The 21162-nt window shown below is 40.5% G+C and overlaps 1 protein-coding gene and 1 pseudogene across 1 annotated transcript; one reads left to right on the forward strand and one right to left on the reverse strand.

Moving 5' to 3' along the window:
- Positions 1 to 210: 210 nt before the first annotated feature.
- LOC143413688 (GTPase IMAP family member 9-like) lies at positions 211 to 8631 on the reverse strand (annotated as a pseudogene).
- A 159-nt stretch (positions 8632 to 8790) lies between these two features.
- On the forward strand, positions 8791 to 11505 carry LOC106675709 (GTPase IMAP family member 9-like). Its single transcript, XM_024805941.2, has 2 exons — positions 8791 to 8869; positions 9569 to 11505. The coding sequence occupies exons 1-2, from the start codon at positions 8854 to 8856 to the stop codon at positions 10627 to 10629; spliced, it is 1077 nt and encodes a 358-aa protein (XP_024661709.2). The 5' UTR covers positions 8791 to 8853; the 3' UTR covers positions 10630 to 11505.
- The last annotated feature ends 9657 nt before the right edge of the window (positions 11506 to 21162 follow it).

A 21162-nucleotide genomic window follows, 5' to 3' on the forward strand; every position in this document is an offset into this window, starting at 1 on the left:
ACTGATAATCAAACATAAGTGTGTGTTTCTTTATTTAATGTTACTAATACACATTTTTAACCAGTGTTGAACTAAGATCTAAAAAAGAATAGTAGCTGGCAGTGTGAGACTATACTATACTACTATACTACTCTACTGCCAACACTTCTGTGATGTTCATGTTTTTATTTGAACAGGCTAAAAATTGCCCTTTCTAGTTGTTTGATTTTTTTAAAAAATCCTCCTGCCAGCATCAGCGACTACTTCACCGATTCGTATCAGATGATATAATGGATTAAACTTCTCAGCTTCATCTCTGGCCTCATTTTCACACCAGGACTGAATCTTGCGTTTTTCTTCCTCCACTTCTCTCTCACACTCCTCTTTTAACTTCTTCATGTCCCATTCATTCTCCTCCCTCTCCATCTTCCTCTCCCTCTCTCTCTCAGTCTGGAGTTGTTCGTTGTATTTCTGCATCTCTTTCTTATATCTTTCCCGTATTTCTCTCTTCGTTTTTTCTATTTTTTCTCGCATTACTTCTTCTTTCTCTCTCAGGATGCGTTGTTTCTCCTCTTCAATCGCCCTCTCAGCCTCTTGGATCATCTCGTTGGTGTAGTGGCTTCCTCCGTTCTTCTGGACTATCTCTCTGATCTTCTGGATCAGCTCAGTGACCTAAGAGCTCTCCTTCAGTTTATTGTTGAAGACGTGGTACTGACCGTTACATCTGGCCAAGAGCAGGTCTGAGCTTCTTTCTAAGAACTCTTCCATAGTGGTGCCTTCAAGTTGGTCCCCATGGGTAAAGAGAACCATGCTGCATTTGTCCTCTGCGTGGCCAAAGATTTTTCGAATCTTTTGCACCGTCTGTTTTTCCTCTTCAGTGTATCTGCCCAGTCTGACGACCACCAAGAAGATATGGGGTCCTGGAGAAGCATAGGAGATGCACTGGCATACATCTTTAGTTGTTCTCTCCTTATCAACCCTGGTATCAAACAGGGTTGATAAGGGGCAGGGATAGCTCAGTAGGTAGAGTGGTGGCCCCATGATCGGAAGGTCGGAGGTTCGACTCCACTGAACAGCTACTCTGAGGTACCCCTGAGCAAGGTACCGTCCCTACACGCTGCTCCCCGGGCGCTGCATTGGTGGCTGCCCACTGCTTCACTGGGTGAATGGGTTAAATGCAGAGGAACTATTTCCCTATGGGGACTAACACACACACTTTACTTTACACAGCCCCGGGGTGTCAATGACAGCAATTTGCTGCCCATCCACTTTAACTTTGCCTTTTGAACACTCTACAGTCATAGATTTGGCACTGAACTTGGATTCAAAGCACTCACGACCCTGAATAGTGTTTCCAGTAGCACTCTTTCCAGTTCCAGTCTTTCCCACTACTACAATCCTGACCTCAACGTCCTTTGTCCTGCCAGGATCTGTGTAGAAAAATGAGAAATAATGAACTAGGATCTATATCAAGCTGTAAATACATTCTGAACATCAACTAAGTTTTGGCATAGATTTTTCTAGATTGCAAAAATTTGCAGATACCCAAGAAGATGTGTCACAACTATTAATTCTGTGAGGTCATAGTCATGATCAGTGATGTGTATGTGTGTTATTAATTATTATTTAGATTGTTGGGGTTTTTTGGGGTTTTTTTTTTAATTTACCTCACATACATATAAAATCCTAAATCATAGGGTTGGGATTGGAGTTTAGGATTAGAGGGTTAAAAGTAGGGATGGGTTTTTATAATCGATTCATCAATTAAAATCGATTCTGGCTTGGATAATGTAAAATCGATTCATTAACATCCTGAATCTATTTTTTAATATAAATTTATTTTGCCCGAAATGCCAGAATCTCTGGTGACATCTCACAAAATTTCAAGAACCACCAAACAGTTAAGACAGTAAATGAGAGCAGGTACAGGGATTCTGCACAAAGACTTAAACACACAGCGTGACCCGCGGATCAGAATCAGTTAGATGTCGCCTTTCTCACGGTCGGGGCTGAAAGGCGACAGCTCGCTGATTCTGATCTGTTGGCGGGTCCGCGCTTTGTGTTCACGCCCTTTATGCGCCGATTCTAAAGCTGTTAGTTTGATCTCTCTCCAAACAATATTGACCGAACCAGCAGCAAAAGAAGATTCACATAAACATCGTCATGAATTCACTCTTTTACTGTTTTGCTTCCACCGCGATGCACAGCTCTCTCTCCCTCTCCCCCTCTCTCTCTCTCGAACAGTTTCCCTTTCTTCATTATTCGCTTGCTTGTTACACACAAGTCTACTGTTGCTTACAGCGCCGTCAGCCGCTGTTTTTTTCCCTTTTACATTCTTCCGAAAAGAAAACCTCATTTCTGCTGTTCAATACTGAACAAATTTAAACTTTTTAAAATTATTCAAAATGCAAAACGCTTAGCCGTGTCTCTAATAAAACCGCTGTAACTTCAGAGGTAATGTTCATATGTTGATTAATGGTTTTCTTTCGTTTTTGATGTACTGCAGAATATTTTTATAAAATCCCAGAACAGGAAAATCACCTTCATGTTTTTCTGTGTTTTATCTTCAGCTACTTTGACACAAAGGCATCTGCTGTGATGCTCACACCTTTGATAAAGTCTTGCGTGTGTCAGCTTCCTTTTTATTGATACAAAATTATGTAAATGTACTGATCTGAATTATAATATTTCTGACTGTCAAAATTTCCCAGATTTAAATCGAATCGAATTCAATCGAATCGTAGATCGAATCGATTCGGGACCTTGAGAATCGGAATTGAATCGATTCTAGAAATCAGTGACGATACCCAGCCCTAGTTAAAAGTTATTTCAAAGTGATTTTCAAAGCTACAGCTACAGCTGCTTTCTACAAAAGACTTTCTCCACAGGGCTTGTCTAACATTTAATCATTCAAGCCTGATCACTGCTGTAACATTAAAAAAGCACTACTAACATGAAGACTTACCAAGTTTGCTGTCCTAAATTGTTCCTGTCCTAAATAGTGCAGTGCAGATACTTCTTCTGGTCTCAAGTCAGAAGTGAAAGTCAGAGACCTTTCTACACCCTCTTTAACAGAACATATCAACCAATTCACACTCACAATTAACTGCATTGGACACAGAGTGAAAGTAAAATTTTTGTGGTATTTTTCCAGTTATAAGCAGAGATGGGCAGAGATGTAATCCGATTACTTTTTTCAAGTAACAAGTAAAGTAAGGGATTACTATTGAGAAAATGGTAATTAGATTACCATTACTTTCCCGTAGGAACGCTGCGTTACTGCGTTACTAAAACCATGATTTTTTTTGCGAGAATGTCTCATGACAGGAATGTAAGCAAGTGCGACGTTCGTGACAGATCAACAATGGATCACATATCGACTGTGGGAGAGAGTATGAGTGTGCAGCGTTTAAAGCGTGGAAGTACTGACCTTACTTTGAGTTTGATTCCATAAAAAGTGACAAAAACATTCTGTTGTGCGTGGGAAGAAAACTTATTTTTACAGCAAAAAAAACCCCTAAACTTCCAAGCAAGCACCGAGTGCGCTACGACGTAATGGGAAATTCACAGAGAAACTCGCGGATTCTTCAACTGACCACTGCGCCACACCTGCACCAGGGTAAACCCCCGCCTACCCTGCTCCTGCTTTACAGGTGAAAATAGAGCAACATGACCGCTAGACCAAAGGACTTTATTTATTTTCTGCTGTGTTTTACTTGCATCTATTTGAAAGAGTGAGTGTAAACACAAAAAATATTTTATTTTATATGCTGGAATGTGCAGAAAATAGGTTTAAATGTTAAACTAATTTATTCAAGTCAGAGAATGTTGCATATAATTAAATTTTTGCTTGATGCATAAAGTTAAAAGATTAAAACTAACAAAACAAGTTTTAAAAAGGGACTTTTCCATTTGATTACATTTTGTATGATGGGTTATGCAGAAAAAGTAGAATTGGGCTGAAAGATTTATCGCTTTAAATGGTAAATGGCCTGCATTTGTATAGCGCTTTTCTAGTCCATAGGGCCCCAAAGCGCTTTACACTACATTCAGTCATTCACACACTGGCAATAGCAAGCTACATTGTAGCCACAGCTGCCCTGGGGCGCACTGACAGAGGCGAGGCTGCCGGACACTGGCGCCACCGGGCCCTCTGACCACCAGTAGGCAAACATGGGGTTAGTATCTTGCCCAAGGATATTTGGCATGCAGCCTGGGATCGAACCACCAACCTTCTGATTAGTGGCTGACCTGCTCTGCCACCTGAGCTACAGCCACCCCAGCTTTATCACCTATTCAAGTTGTAAATCGTGTTTTTAAAAAGTAACTAAGTAACTAAGTAATTAATTACTTTTGAAAATAAGTAATCAGTAAAGTAACTGGATTACTTTTTTGGGGAAGTAATCAGTTACTGATTACTTTTTTCAAGTAACTTGACCAACACAGGTTATAAGGGTTTTTGTATAAAGCCGGATAACCATGTTGATTTCTTGAATTCTTTGCACCATGTGCCTTTCCTCTTCATCTGAGAGCATACAAGAAGATACAGGGTCATGGAGAAGCTTAGGAGATACACAGGGATGCACCTTTGTGATTTTATCCAAGGAAGGCCTGGTATCAGACAGATGTAGCTTTCCCTTTAGAACAGGCTACACACTTTGATTCAAAGCGCTGATGTGCTAGAGTGATGTTTCCAGCTGCAGTCTGATTAGTCCTGTGCATTACAAGCACACATTGCATGTGTATTTAGCAGTAAAGAAGCTTTAGTAATTGTATATATGTCACGGCTCGGGTCAGCGGCCGTGTGAAGAGTGGAAGGAGGACTCAAAACGCAGCACTTATTCGGATGTGAGGGTGATTTATTGATAACACCAACATAAAGTGGAGATGGCAAAACTGAACTAAGGACGAACTAAACTGGAAGAAACTACACAAAGGAATGGCAAACCTGAACATGAAGAGAGAACAGCAGGGAGCGCACGCAGGGGATTACACCAGGTATGAACACAGACGACGCGACGAGGAACAGAGGCAAACACACACTATAAGTACACAGAGAGACACTGGGAAATCACACACAGGTGGGAGACACAGCTGGACCTGATTAACCTGACGAGACAGGGGAACACTAACACCAGGGACCAATAGAGAGAGCACAAACCCAAAACCCAGTATCTAAAATCCCAAAACACAAACCATCCCAAAACAGCCCAAGAATAATAACAATAAGGAACACAAACACAAAGTCACTGAGTCATGGCCGCAGGACCATGACAATATATTTATTTATTTTGATGTTTTTGGTTCTATTCATAAATAAATATAAGTGTGAAAACAGTAATGTGCTCTGCTTACTTGCTTGCTTTTTCCTCCCAAAATCATTTACAAGAAACGGCAGCATTATTTCTGAATAGCAAGTACTGCTGCACAGATTAGTATAGATTTCTTTTGCCTCCAGCTTCACTTTTTGATTTGTGCACCAAACTCAAATTTATCTGATGTGCAAAGCCAGACCCTGTCCCCCCCTCCCATCCCCATTTACAAGAAACAGCAACACTTTTTAGAAGTACAGGCACTGCAGCACAAAGCAGTTCTTGCAAAACATTAACATTTGAAAAATGTTATCTTATAATCTCAAAATATTTTTAATAAAATTAACATTTTTAATGAACAATATTCAAGAACAAAAAAAAATATTCACATAGTAGTTAGTCAAAGGAGCTTTCAAAGAAAAGCGTCTGGACTTCTTTAAGTTACTTGAAGACGTTTCACCTCTCATCCGAGAAGCTTCTTCAGTTCTATGGTCAAATGGTGGAGAGTCCCAGATATAAACCTAGTGGGAGTGACCCCCCACAGAGGGACAAAAGGACCCCCTGATGATCCTCTAATCGCCTGAGCCAAGGTGTGTAACTGGGTGTGGGCTCCAATCAGCCAGAGTTTCGGGTGGGTTCATTGTGAAACCTGGCCCCACCTTATCATGCAAATTCCTGAGGCCCAGGATGTGAGTGGGCGTTAAGGCGTCTGGGAAGGGATCTCAAAACTGGATTATAGATGGCAGAGAGTTGGTGTCGTAAACCCCCGCCTCTGTTCAAAGATGGTGGCTCACAGTGGACATAGATGGCTTCTTTCACTCCTCTTTCAAACCATCTGTCCTCTCTGTCCTCTATGTGAACATTGGCATCCTCGAAAGAGTGTCCTTTATCCTTAAGATGCAGATGGACTGCTGAGTCTTGTCCTGTGGAGGTGGCTCTTCTGTGTTGTGCCATGCGCTTGTGGAGTGGCTGTTTGGTCTCTCCAATGTAGAGGTCTGGGCATTCCTCGCTGCACTGTACAGCATACACCACATTGTTAAGTCTGTGTTTTGGCGTTTTATCTTTCGGGTGAACCAGTTTTTGTCTGAGCGTGTTGCTGGGTCTGAAATGCACCGGGATGTCATGCTTGGAGAAAACTCTCCTGAGTTTTTCTGATACACCGGCTACATAGGGGATGACAATGTTGTTGCGTCTGTCCTTCTTATCCTCCCTCGCTGGTGTCTGGTCTTCTTTTCTGTGCCTCTTTGCTGACTTTAAGAACGCCCATTTAGGATAGCCGCACGTTTTGAGTGCTTCCTTTACACGTGTGTGTTCCTTCTTTTTTCCTTCAGGCTTAGAGGGAACATGTTCTGCCCGGTGGTGTAGGGTCCTAATTACTCCAAGTTTGTGTTCCAGAGGGTGATGGGAGTCAAAGAGGAGGTACTGGTCCGTGTGTGTGGGCTTCCGGTAAACTTCGATGTTGAGGTTGCCGTTCTCTTCAATGTGCACGGCGCAGTCCAGGAAAGGCAAACAGTTGTCCTTTGTGTCTTCCCTGGTTAACTTGATGTTTTTATCCACAGCGTTAATGTGCGCAGTGAAGGATTCCACTTCTTGTGTCTTGATTTTGACCCAGGTGTCGTCCACATATCTGTACCAGTGGCTGGGTACTCTTCCTTTGAAAGAGCCAAGAGCCTTCCTTTCCACTTCCTCCATGTAAAGGTTGGCTACAATAGGTGACACGGGGGAGCCCATGGCACAGCCATGTTTTGGTCTGTAAAAGCCTTCATTGTATTTGAAATATGTAGTGGTGAGGCAGAGGTCTAACAGTCTCAGCCACACTCTCCAGCTCCTTGGAGGACAGGACCAACTTCACACCCGATCAGATTTGCACCCTGTTAGACCTATAATCATTATGACGCTATAATTTGAGATACAATAAATAAAATATGTTTTTGTATAAAGTATCGGTATCGGATCAGTATCGTCGATACCACCCTGAATATTACTTGGCATCGGATCGGAAAGGAAATCAGTGGTATCGCACATCACTACTGAGAGGTAAGTAGGGGAGACCGGGGATAGTTGTAACGTGGGTCAGTTGTAACACTTCCAATTTCTCCAATCAGGGCTAAGTTTCAAATGATGTGACTCATCCTGTGCATGCCCAACTCAGTTCTGCTATCACATGTGAAAAATCAGCACATTTTGTCAAACACAGACAATTTAACATGAAAAAAAGTAATTTGTATGCCAAAAAGTAAGTTTTTCTACTTTATTTCAATGTTTAATAGCATTATCTGCTTTGCAGTTAAACTCATCAAACTTAAATTATGTTATTTATATGTCTATGGGGATATATTCAGTGTAGGTCTTTAGAGCTAGTGTTTTAGCCGTTGGCTGTAATGTTAGCTAGTTCATGGCTATAGGAGTCTGGGTCAGTTGTAACAGCAACAGTCTGGGTTAGTTGTAACAATAATGCAGATGTTACAACTTACCACACTATTACTTTAACTTATATTAAACAAGTTGGGACAACGACATCAGCAGAGAAAGGTTCACTGGTGGCTTTTGTATATGCGGTTAATGCCATTGGCAACACAATTACTTCACTGTTTGTGTTCCCACACATACATTATGCAGACCACTGTGTCAGAGATGGACCAGTAGGAAGTACTGGTAGTGGAAATAAATCAGGATGGGTGCAAGAAACAGATTTCCTCATCTTTCTGAAGCACTTTGCAAACCACACCAAGGTAAGCCATGATAAAAAGTAATGGAATTGCGATGCTGGTGAACAACTACATTTTTTTCAGCTTCATTGTTATGTTCAAAATTGGTGCAAGAGTTGTAGGTTATAATGCCCACGGAGCCAATGAGGCCAAACTCAAGGAAGACCAACCAAAATTAATGAAATATTCAGTTGCAGAAAATTCCATAATTTGTCTTTTTTGGGGGGTTGGAATATGTTCAAAAGCTAGATTTCTGCATTCTGTTACACACACACATAGCTACATAAATGGCTCTAAGTGCATTCATGTGTTGAATAAACAAAGATTACATGTTAATATTTTGTCAGTACCCTTATTACATTGTGTTACATTTCACCCCAGGATATGTTACAACTAACCCAGACTAGGGGGTTAATTGTAACATTTCACTCTTTGTGTTTGAGGCCATACCATGCAATGGGTAATTGTGCTGCAGAGAAAATAGCTGCACTATTTAATAGCCGAGACATGTAAATACTTTGGATTACATTTTGAATCCACTAACTTAAAAGAGCTCCAATTTACAGACAGACACTATCCCCGGTCTCCCCTACTTCATTTAACAGTAAAATTTGAATACATTCTGAGTCCATGTCCGGTTTTAGAACAATCAGCTTGTAACGGAAATAACGGGGCTAAACTATAATTTCACTTTCACTCTGTGTTCAGTAGAGTCATTTGTAGGTGTGGTTTGGCTCATGCTGCCTGTTGAAGAAGCTGCAGCACAGTCTTTGCCTTTCACTTCTTACTCCACTTCAGTTGGCTATACAACACTGTTTGGGCTTAACATCGACAGAAGCGGTTACAACCCAAGCATGGCTGGCAAGTTCAGTAAGTCATCATGTTAGTCATGTTTTCTAGTGTTACAGCAGTGATCATGGCTTATTTAAAATCATGGTTGGTTGGCAAGCAGGTCGATAGATTATAAAAACAAAAACAAGATCATTGAGGTTAGTATTAGACACAGACCTGTGATGGTTTAAATAAATGTTTTAAGTCTGAAAGGGAGTAGGTAGAAGCTTAATGTTTATCAAGACCTACCCCATTATACAAAAATAATAGCAAGCAATAATAATGGGCAATAGGAAAACAAAGACAAAGACTCACTGTTCTCCTTTGGTCATTACTATTGTTCATAGTGCTCCTTTCTAACCAAGTCAACCTGCTCCTTATTTAACCAAGTCTCTGAGACAGCAGTTTGTGAATTTTGCTCTGAGATGTGGAAGAGAGGTCGTAACTTTTGAATGTCCATTAAGATTCCTGCTATTAAATATGTTATGCACTGTAACATTATAGTTACATGGTATAAGCAGTGATGGGAATAACAGCATTACAAGTAACGGTGTTACTTTTTTCAGTAACGAGTAATCTAACTAATTACTATTCCTATCGTTACAAATTAACTTTTGACCATCTACCAGAACATTTGTAACCTAAAGTACCAACCCCAAACCCAGTGCATGATCAGGTATATGTATAGTAAGTACAATATATTTCTTGCCATGTATTCTTTCTGATCTTTCTACACAGATTCTGGCAGGACAAATGATGATGAGATGAGGATTGTGATGGTGGGGAAGACTGGAACTGGAAAGAGTGCTACTGGAAACACCATTCTGGGCCGTGAGTGCTTTGAATCCAAGTTCGGTGCCAAATCTGTGACTGTAGAATCTATCAAAGGAAAAGCTGCAGTGGATCGCGTTGCTGTCATTGACACCCCGGGCCTGTTTGATACCAGGGTTGATGAAGAGAAAACTCAGAAAAATATACGCCAGTGCATCTCCTATGCTTCTCCAGGACCCCATATCTTCTTGGTGGTCATTAAACTGGGCAGACACACTGAAGAGGAAAAACAGACGGTGCAAAAGATTCAAAAGATCTTTGGCCACGCAGCAGACAAATACAGCATGGTTCTCTTTACCCATGGAGACCAACTTGAAGGCACCACTATTGAAGAGTTCTTAGAAGGAAGCTCAGACCTGCAGGAACTCGTGGCCAGATGTAACGGTCAGTACCACGTCTTCAATAATAAACTGAAGGAGCGCTCTCAGGTCACTGAGCTGATCCAGAAGATCAGAGAGATAGTCCAGAAGAACGGAGGAAGCCACTATACCAACGAGATGTTCCAAGAGGCTGAGAGGGCGATTGAAGAGGAGAAACAACGCATCCTGAAAGAGAAAGAAGAAGAAATACGGAAAGAGAAACAGAAAATCGAGAGAGAAATACAGGAAAGATATGAGAAACAGATGCAGAAATACAACGAACAACTCCAGGCTGAGAGAGAGAGGGAGAGGAAGGAGAGAGAAGAGGAGAGGAAGAGGGAGAGAGAGGAGATGAATGAGGAGAGAAAGAGAGAGATGGAGGAGAGAGAGGCAGAGAGGAAGAGAGAGAGAGAGGAGAGAGAATGGGAGATGAAGAAGTTAAAGATGAAGTGTGAGAGAGAAGTGGAGGAAGAAAGGCGCAAGATTCAGTCCAGATATGAAAATGAAGCCAGAGATAAAGCTGAGAAGGTTAATACATTACCTTTGCTGGTTGAAGGAATGAAAACACTTAGGACGGCAATGCTTCTATTAGACTCAAGCGTTGAATGACAGTCAGGATCTTTTCATATAGAAACGCATGACTGCCGCTCTGTATCATTGCACCATTGTTTTAAACTTTTTCTTAGAGTTTCCCTGCATATCAAGACTTCCTAGCATGATGTCACAGATAGCAACAAGTTCAAAAGTCGTAATATTTTGGGAATTATATGTGAGGTTCCTGTAAAATTTGTCAAACTTCTTTCTGAAGTTTTGAAGTCTTTTCTTTTCATTTACAGCTCACTGTTTTCACACAGCGGATCCTGTGGACATATTGAATTTCCTTCTCATGCTATCTTAGTGATTTATTAGTTGAAGTAGAGTCTTACTGTGGGCTTTTGGGACATTCAGTATTCAGTCATGGCAATATTATAGTTAGAGATATCTGTATATGTTTAACATTTTTACAAACACATTTATGTTTTATGTGAAATGATTGGTGTATGTGTGGATGTGAGAGCATATTATTATTTTTGTTGACGGACTTTCAGCATGAGCAGGATGTACCCTCTCACTCTGTAACAGTGGTTAAACACAGGCTCCAATAGATAGGCAGTTAAGAAATTGATCGTGGGAGCTCTTTGTAACTTCTCTTGATGTTTTTTTGTTTCTTTGTTTGTGAGATTTACTTTTCTTCACTTTCTTGGTGAACGAATCCATCTTTGCTCCAACTTTTAACTTCCCCTTGACTGAGTTGTTTGCGTTGCCTTTTTCCTTCACATGTGTGACTCGCAGCCTGACAATAAACTTAGATTTGTGGACTTTGTGCCATGACCTCTAGAACTGTAAGCATTGGTCCTTCTTTTTTAGTTTCTAGTTGTCTCCTTTAAAATAAATTTGTGAGTCACTGTCATAATTCAACTGAGCGTTGTTCTTGCTTTCTCAGTTTCGCAGGTTAACCTTATAATGTTTTTAAATATAATTCTGGAAAATACAAAATATTAACTTACAGGTTGAATAGTAGTATCTTAGCTTCTCATGGTTATTTATCTAGTACTGCATCACATTCTGATCAAACTACTGCCACAAGCTAAATGTCCACATTCTCACCTGTAGATTTTAAAGATCTGGAAGAAATTAAGCATCAGTTAAAGTCTTGCACCTCTCTACTTCCCCCCATCCTAACAAAACTATTTAAACCTGTATCTCATTGTTTTACAAATTATTAAATAAATATTATCAACAGATCTCTAGTGTCTGGCATTTTCCCTGTTTCTCTGCAGAGAAAACCCCTGTTTTCTGTGCAGTAATCACACTACTACTTAATAAAACGGAATTCGCACCAAAGAAAGGCGATGCAGAGAGTGACAAAAACTTAACTCAAGGGACATGAGACCTTTGGAGTACGTTGTTGTCACCAGGATGTGTGACCTCAGACCTTCAGTACTCTTGGACAGGTGGTCAACATTCGGGGAAGACAAGAAGTAGAAGTACTTTCAAGATGCAACTCCACTGAGGGCACAGACAGCTTACACTGAGATCAGAGAGCTCAGAATTTCAAAAAGCATCTGAAACAGCTTAGGTTTGGAAAGAAAGCTTTTAGATGTTTTAAAAAAAAAGATTATTTAAGCATTGTAGTGGGTTTTACGTGACATATATATATTGCTAGCCCTGTGATAAATTGGCAGCTTGCTGAGGGTGTACCCTGCCTTTGTCTCCTTGTGGCAGCTGGGATGGACTAACACCCTTTGCTGCCATCAATTGGATACAATGTATTCCAATGATTCAATCTGAATGTTTACAAACTCAAAGTATGTAATGAAAGTGTAAGTCATAGGTGTCAAACTCTGGCCCGCGGGCCAAATTTGGCCCGCAGCCTACTTACATTTGGCCCGCGAAGCCACACCAAATTACTATCAGATATTGTTTAGTATTAAGCTTTGCTTGTTCCATATTCAGTTTTTCAGCAAAACGTGTTTGAGTCCATAAGAAAAGATTCATTCTTATATCTGGAGGAATAAATATATTTCAATAAATATTAACGTTAGCCCGCGACTTTGTTCCAGTTTTGAATTTTGGCCCACTGTGTATTTGAGTTTGATACCCCTAGTGTAAGTGATGACCAGTTCACAAATTTAGAAAGCAGATATAAAAAGTAATTGTACAACTTAAACCTGACACATGAGTACAACTTTATGTGATCTGAAAAACAGCAGGTTTGTCACATTTTCATATCTAATTCGGGCATTTTAAGGGAGGCTGGAGACACTGAAAGGCTCCCCTACCTGTCCCTGCTGAATCAAAGCAGAAGCAGAAAGGTTTCTGGGTTGCAGGATCAATTTAACCAGCTAGCCATCCTGTTATGGGAGGAACCAGTTAGAAGCTTTTTTCAAAGCAGCTGAGTAGATTTTATCTCAAGTCAGTGAGTAACAGTAGAGTTTTGCAGAACACTAAGAAAGATTTATTTGATTGTTGATGGTCTCATTGGTCATCATATCCACTGTCCAGAGTCTTAAAACTACAAGAATGTACAAAAACAACAACCCCAAAACCCCTGTTGTTTTATACATTTAAAACTCAAATTCGAATTATAGATTCGACTAGCAGATGAAGACAACAAAAGAAGAAAGGGGCCCTGAAAGACACCAGTGCTGGTGCAGGAAGACCGAGAGCCATGGATCATACTCCTCATACTTCATAGAAAGAAGGACAACGACCCTAAACATCAATCATAAATTCAACAGCTACTGAAAGTTAGGGGACCTAGCTGCTATCGGATATTTATATAGAGATCCTCCAGCTTCAAACTGTATTACCCTTCAAGGACCTGCAGTTCAAAAAAGCACCCCTCCGACAGCCAAACCCATCTGTTCTCTGATTGGATTGCTACATTTGTGATTGAAATGACATTGACCAATCAGATAAAAGGAAGAAAAATAAGGTCAAAATTTGTATGTGTAACTTGCAGGAGGTTTTTTTTGGCTAAGTCCACACGCAAATCTTTTTTACACATACAAATCTTTTTTACGCACACACAAATTTTTACACATACGAAACTGATTTACAAGTACAAAATATTTATGACCACATTTTGAGCCCATAGTCCTGGTTATTTACTACAGTATGGTACTGAGGACCACACACCTCCAGCAGGTACAGCAAGTCACTGAATTCACTCTATAGACTTTGCTTTCTTCTCCCAAAATCATTTACAAGAAACAGCACATTTTGTCTTATTAGCAAGCACTGATGCACCGATTAGTATAAATTTCTTTGCGTCCAGTTTCACTTTTTGACTTGTGCACCAGACTCAAATTTATCCGATGTGCAAAGACAGACCCCCCCCCCCCCCCCCCCCCCCTCGCCCATCCCCATTTACAAGAAACAGCAACACTTTTTTAGAAGTACAGACACTGCACCACAAAGCAGTTCTTACGTGATGCTTTCGCTGTTTCACATCTGCTGCTTCTTATAGAAAATGTCAGTGCAACAGGATGTAATAAAATGTGTTCACATTTGCATGTCCTCAAGCTGCAACTCTTTGATTATGTTTGATTAATAAACTGAATATTTTCAGTTCTATTTATAATGTGTGAGATCCTGCATCATTAATTTACATCAGTTCTTGCAAAATGTTATCTTATAATCTCAAAACATTTGTAATAAAACATTAAAATTACTTTTATTGAACAATATTCAGGAAAAAAAAGGATTTACTCAAATAGTAGTTAATGCAGAAAGATTCTGATTTCTTTTTTTTCTTTTTTTTCTTTTTTTAAGTGACATCAGAAACAGCAGCATGTGACATCACGTGATGGCGGAGCTTCAGTTCATCCTTTGTCATCTTTTTTTTTTTTTTTTAATAGGACAGTGAGAAAGAATGAAAGAAAGAGGGGGAGAGAAAGAAAGAAAACCAAAGGGGAGAAGAGACGGTGAGAAGGGGGGGAAGAGAGAGAGAAAAAAAAAAAAACAACTCCTGGGTCACCTGTATGGAGAAAAAAAACAAACAAACAGAGGAGACAGCAAACAACAAAGAGCAACATAATAATAGAAAAAAAAGCACCATCACAATAAACTAGCTAGTCATAGATATCAATAGTTACTAAATAATAGACGATATTGTTCAGCACGCAAGATAGACAGCGCACAGTGTGCTTTGAGGCAGCAGCCAAGAAAGCTTTAGTCCGCGTCTGTGAATACCCATGTGTGCACACCTGTGTGGATCAGCATGCTTGCATTCCAAAGGTTTCTCCATGTAATGATCTGTTAGGGAGTGTGGGGAGCCACAGCCCTGTCCTTTATGGTATCAAGCGGGTATGGAGGAGATCAAAACTCCAGACATCCAGAGGCCCCCAGAACACAAGAGACCAAGGAAGACCCACAGAGGGCCAGCTGCGTCACTGTCCCAGTAAGAGCTAAGGAGAGTCCCAGATGAGGGCTCATTCAGCAGCCGCGGAGCAGAAGCCAGGGGGAGTTGCAGCGATGCGCCCGTGGGCTCCGCCGGCAGCCAGCTGTGCCTGAGTGACCGAGCCCCAGGCCGAGAGGCAGGGGGCACCCCACCTCCGAAATGGACCGAGCGAGCCCCAATAAGCGGCCGCCAAGGAGTGAGCCGGTGTGTACCCGGACGCCCACCCCCAGATACAAAGAACCACCAACGCACCGACACCTGAGGGAGTCCGCCACCGGCAGGGGAAGTGGTGGTGGGTGGAGATAGGCCTCCAAACCTTGGAAGGCCCGAGATGTCCCCAGAGAGGTGGCGTCTGATACCCAACCTGACATATAGACACAGACATACAGGCACACACAGACACAAACATCCATTCCCACCCTCATGCTCTCATATGCACTTCACACTCAACCGACGTGGAGACAAATATAAAGAGACGCTGTATACGCGATCACACTCCCCAAGCGTACTCTACAAACCGGGTCTAGGTACCCCTGCCCCTGGAGGGGGGAACTGCACCCAGACCTAGGTGGTGTTACCCTTTTCCCTGCGGTGGGGAGAGGCAGACCGCCCCGACTCCGCCGCAGCAGGTAGGCCCCAGACCGCAGCCGGACGGCCAACTCCTCCTAGCCCCCCCGCTCCAGCAGGCCGCAGAGAACGGGGGTGAGAGAAGACTCCAAACCTCCCTCCACCCGCTCATAGTGGTGTTGACGCATGTGTGTTCTAAGGTGCAATTAAAACCCAGAAGGGCATGGAGCTACCTGCCAGAGAGCAGCAGGTAAGCGCATAGTCCCTCCTGTTAGCCCTCAATGTCTACATGTATTTAAAATTGAGAGGTGGGCAACGGTGCCAGGGGATTTACTCAAGTAGTTAGTAGTAGTTAATGCAGAAAGATTCTGATTTCTGAGTAACAACTAGCAGGTGAAGACAACAAAAGCAGAAAGGGGCCATGAAAGACACCAATGCTGGTGCAGGAAGGCCAAAGGCCAGAACAAATATGGACCATTGAAATATTCTCCTCGTAGAAAGAAGTATGAGGAGTACAAGTAGGATGGTGTCGATAAAATACAATTACGTAGTGGACAAGCATGGTGCGGACACAGGGAAGAAAACAACCCAATTCTCACAGGTGGGTAAACAGAACACTCAAGAGATCCATTCAAAACAGAATGAAAGAAATGGAAGAAACACCTAAAATAATACATAAAAGGCCATGAAAGGAGGAAGTTCAGGAGGAACAGGGTCAGGTCTGGGGCAAAATGTCGCAACAGAGTAATTGTTGGAGTGAGTTTGATAAAAGTTGTCATTGTTGTGCTTAAAACTGTAAACCTTGTCCTGAACTGCATGTTCAGATATTTTTCTGTTCCTCCCCTACATCTAGGATGGTGGGGGATGCTATTAACTATAGTGTTTAACTGCAGGCACATTGCATGTAAGAGTCTGGTTTCCTTATTTGGTAAGGAATGTTTACTTCCTGCCATTTATGGGCTCACCTATGCTTGTATATGGTGAACCATTTAGAGGAGTTAAGCATATACGGGTGGGGGGAGATGACCTTTTGATAACTAGGGATGTGGTTAAACGACCAGGAAACAGGAAGTCACGTATACAGACACACACACACACACACACACACACACACACACACACACACACACACACACACACACACACACATAAACAATCACTCACATGCTCGCACGTGCATATACACACAAACACACAGTGCCTTAGCTTTTACAACGGGGGACTGTGTAATTGTGTTCACTGAACAAAAAGGCTGCAAGGGGAGGCTGGAATTTGGAGTTGTCTGGGATCAAGTGAGGAGCTGGCAGCTCTGGATCCTGACCGGACCGACTTCCCTTGCACAAGTAAAAACCGATTGAGCTCTGATTGTCTTGCTTTGTTCATGGGGATGAGTCTCTGAGCCAGCGAGGCCTGCGAGTGCAGACCTAAAGTAATATTCTGCTTTTCACTTAGAACAACAAAATGCTTTTCAGCCTATTACAAAAATTTCACTCTCAAATTCACAATGTTTTGTTTCATAGATATTATATGCCTAAATCATATAATACAGATTCTCACTTTTTCTTGAGCCACAAAAAAGGCCATCTTCTTCTCTCCCTTTGTCATATTCCATCTTCAACAGTAGATGTAGGGTGGACAAAGACACTTCCATGCTCACAAACCATTTTATTTTTGACAGTGTATTTGTTAGTGTATATGTGTGTGAGGGAGAGCTATAGAGCGGCAATCAGTCCAGGATGTATCCTGCTATTCGCTCTATGACAGCTGAGATAGACGTTCTAATTGGTAGTACTTTCACATATTGTCATAACACTTATTTATTACAACTGGCCAAAAATACTAACGACTGATATTTTTTCTATAATAAATGAATTAAATTATTTCTTTAAACAGTACTTAACTGGTGGCAGTACAGCCATTATGGAGTGATACAGAGGAATGCCCATAGGTTAATGGCAGATTTTGTGGGTAAAAAACAGTCAGCCGATATCTCTCTATATATTCATAAATTAATTCATTTTAAATTACTCATTGTTTTATGTCAACAAGGTGAGCAGGTCTTTGGCTACATACATAAAACACTTGTAGTTGGAACACTGGTGTCCACTGTATTCAACAATGCAGGCTGACATGGTGGTTTCCTGCTCCTATGTATTTTTAAAGGATTTATTCTAATTCGTAATTACACACTAATCTATGACAGACTGCACCTTTAAAATAAAAATGTGTATAACAACACCAATGACAACAAACCCATAAAAATGATGGTTGTGCAAGTGATATGACACTGCAGCAATTTTAGAAACGATTACAAAATTAATGTAAAGGACCAGACCTGAATATAACAACCACAAACTGAAAACGCTGGCAGCAGCCAGTGCTACCTCTCAGCCTCTTAGAATGGCCAAAATGGCCTTAAATAACTAGAAAAATGCCACAATCGCTTCCAGTACGTATACTTCGTTACAGGTGGGGATACTTTCAATGCAACTCCTTTTCACTCAATGTCATTGGATCTAAAAATTGATGACAATAAACAATTTCCATTTCCATTTCTTTTTCTATTTCTATTTGTATATGTAAACTTAAAGTTACATACAAACGAACTGTATTTATATAGTTTGAAGCTCGAAATGCAGTGAAAATTTGGCATGTGAACAGTTGAAGTGAAACACAGAGCAGAGCGCCATCAGTTGGAAACAACAAAAATGAGTAAAGTGTCATAAAGTACAGTAGTAAAACACCACTTCTTCACCTTTGTCCCTCTAAAACAAAAAGACAAATTTCTTCATAGTCAGTCCAAGATTATTTATTAAATTATTACTGATCATTTTGTCCTCAAGTTTGGTTGGTTTCAACAGATCAATAAAATTGGAAACATAATAATAAAAATCCTCTATCAATTATATCTTTACTTCAAGTTCAGCTCAGCATGTAAACATAACTCAGCAACAAAATCCATGTAAGGAATACCTTATTGACAAAGTGAAAACTAAATCAATGATAGAAGGATTACAATAAAATCTGTCAAATGTGTTGTAATTAATATTAATATGCAGAAAACAAATAAACAAGAGCATTAGTTCAATGGGGAAAACAGAAGTCACTGATAATCAAACATAAGTGTCTGTTTCTTTATTTAATGTTACTAATACACATTTTTAACCTGTGTGGAACACAATAAGACCTTGCAGTAAAAAATATAAAAGAACAGTAGCTGGCAGTGTGAGACTATACCAGGGGTTGGCAACCCGTGGCTCCGGAGTCGCATGCGGCTCTTTAGTCTTTATTTTGCGGCTCCGAGTGGTTTGGGAAAATAAATTAGAAGTATTTAGCTGAAGTGTATTTTATTTGTGTTTACTTCTTTTTTCAACTTGTAGTTCTAAATTGGAAGATTATTGTGATTTTGAAATATAAAATTATATCTTATTATTTTTTCATCCCTCAAAACTCACAGTATATCCACCAAACGCCGTGCATTTATCGAGACTTTCAACCACAGATAGGCCAATTAGGGATCTTCGGATCCACATTATGTCAGCAGCCATTCTCCACTGTGAACTATGTTAAAAACAAACACCACTCACACTTCACAGATGACAGCTTACAGTCCTGCGTAAAGATGAAAGTGACTTCGTACAGCCCCGATTTGCAGACGCTGTGCGCAGAGATTCGGGACCAGAAGTCCCCTTGTAAATATATCACGGCAGACCCGACGATGTTTGCATGAACATGCTTTTCAGCATCTCTTTATTGACCGCTTTTCACACACGGTTGCTGTACGCATACAGCCGGCTTACAGCCCGACAACACAACAGCAGAGAGAGCACAGACATTAAGGCAGCGAGGCATAATTGCGGGTCCCGCTCAGGTGCGTCCGCCTCCCCTGCAGCGGCGCTGCAGACGACGCCCCGCCACACACATTAACCTGCTAAAATACATATTTAGGCAGAATTTTGCAAATATCTACTTTTTTTTAGCAGCATAGTGCTTTTTTTTCCAATTATTTTTTAAAAGTCAGGTCAAGGCTCCAAAAGCCCAAAGGTGATATAACAGTTTTTGTTTGCTACATGGATCATTTTAGTTAAAATGTTGGTGACACAATAATTTCATCCTAGTGGCACTGACATATTCATAGGGTTAATTTTTGAGACAAAATATCATGAGGTTGTCATGATTTTGCAAATGTTCCACCTTGTAGTGCAGTTTGCACAATTTTTATTTAAAAATGCACTCACCCTACAAACATTACTGATGAGTCAAGATCTGCACAAATTGACAGAAACGCTGAAGCAGCTCCACATTTTATTCTTATTGTCATGTATGTCCTATTTGTCAGGTGACAGAAGAACCAACACAGAGCTCAGAGAGCAATGGTGACACAAGATCACAGGTGAAATTGGATGATGACTTGTTAGTTCGTGACTGTATTTGAAGCACATGTGTGACTGCATGTATTTGGAATGTCTCACTGTTATTTATCACACAGCAAATTCTGGTCTTTGGAATAAACTCTCAGGGAGTTCAGATTAACTACATTTGAGTGTACATGCGTGACCATCGAATGAACTCTAGTGCAGAGTTAGAGTAACTCTTTTCCGGGAGTTGATTTTTCAACTCTTTATAGGAGTTAAAACTAAACTCTCACGGAGTGAAATTTCTACTACCATATAGAGTAAAATTTAACTCATAACTAGAGTTAAGTTTGATATTAACTCTTTTGTAGTGTTACTCATCAATTGAAAAAAGTTTTAGGTTTTTGGTGCAAATTACTACAAAAACACAATAGTGATTATTATGAATGTATGGATTTTATTTATCAAAAATAACATATTCAAATATGAATGCTGCATGGATTAACATACATTCTGTGTAACAGTACTGTAATAGCATAATATCCACCATTATTGGCAGCTAAACAGTTGAGGTCAGAAAGGCCTAACATTGGGCGAAAAGAAAAAAAAAAACAGAATTAAAGGAAAAAAATGACTACAGAATAAGCACTTCTTGTAATGCAGTGTTAACGTGAGGAAGACTCTGTAAAGTCTCCATCAAGCCAACAAATTAAGTAATGCAACTCTCTCACAGAACATAAAATTGTGAATCACACCCATATGCCATTTGGGCATCAAAACGTTTGAAATGTCTTACTTTCTCCCTTTCTAGGACCAGTATCTTCTTAAAAATGGTTTCATTTACCTGAAAAGCAGGACACTGATCATGGAAACACGTTTCATGGTTAACATGCATAACAAAAACAGAGAGAGAGCGAGAGAGAGAGAGCAAGTCTTATTACACACTACAGTTGCAGAGCAAACTACATGAAATACTATATTAAATTATTTTTCTCTAATCTGTTTTATCTTCGTGTTTAAGCTTTTTCAAGTAATGGCAACTAAAGAGTCAAGTATAAGTCAATTAAGTACTGTATCTACATTTCTTTCATGTATGCTGTCCAATAGAGGCTGAACCATTTGAAGTCCGGCATCACTTGTGTCACTGCTCTGACTGCTGGTGGTTGAGACAGACAATGTATCTGTTAGACTTGGAGAGGAGGGCTCTTCCACATGTTGCTTCAGGACAGTCAAATCTGAGGGTGACAAATAAAAATATTAGAATACAAGGTATAT

The sequence above is a fragment of the Maylandia zebra genome, linkage group LG18 (assembly GCF_041146795.1).
Source record: "Maylandia zebra isolate NMK-2024a linkage group LG18, Mzebra_GT3a, whole genome shotgun sequence".
Lineage (NCBI taxonomy): Eukaryota > Metazoa > Chordata > Actinopteri > Cichliformes > Cichlidae > Maylandia > Maylandia zebra.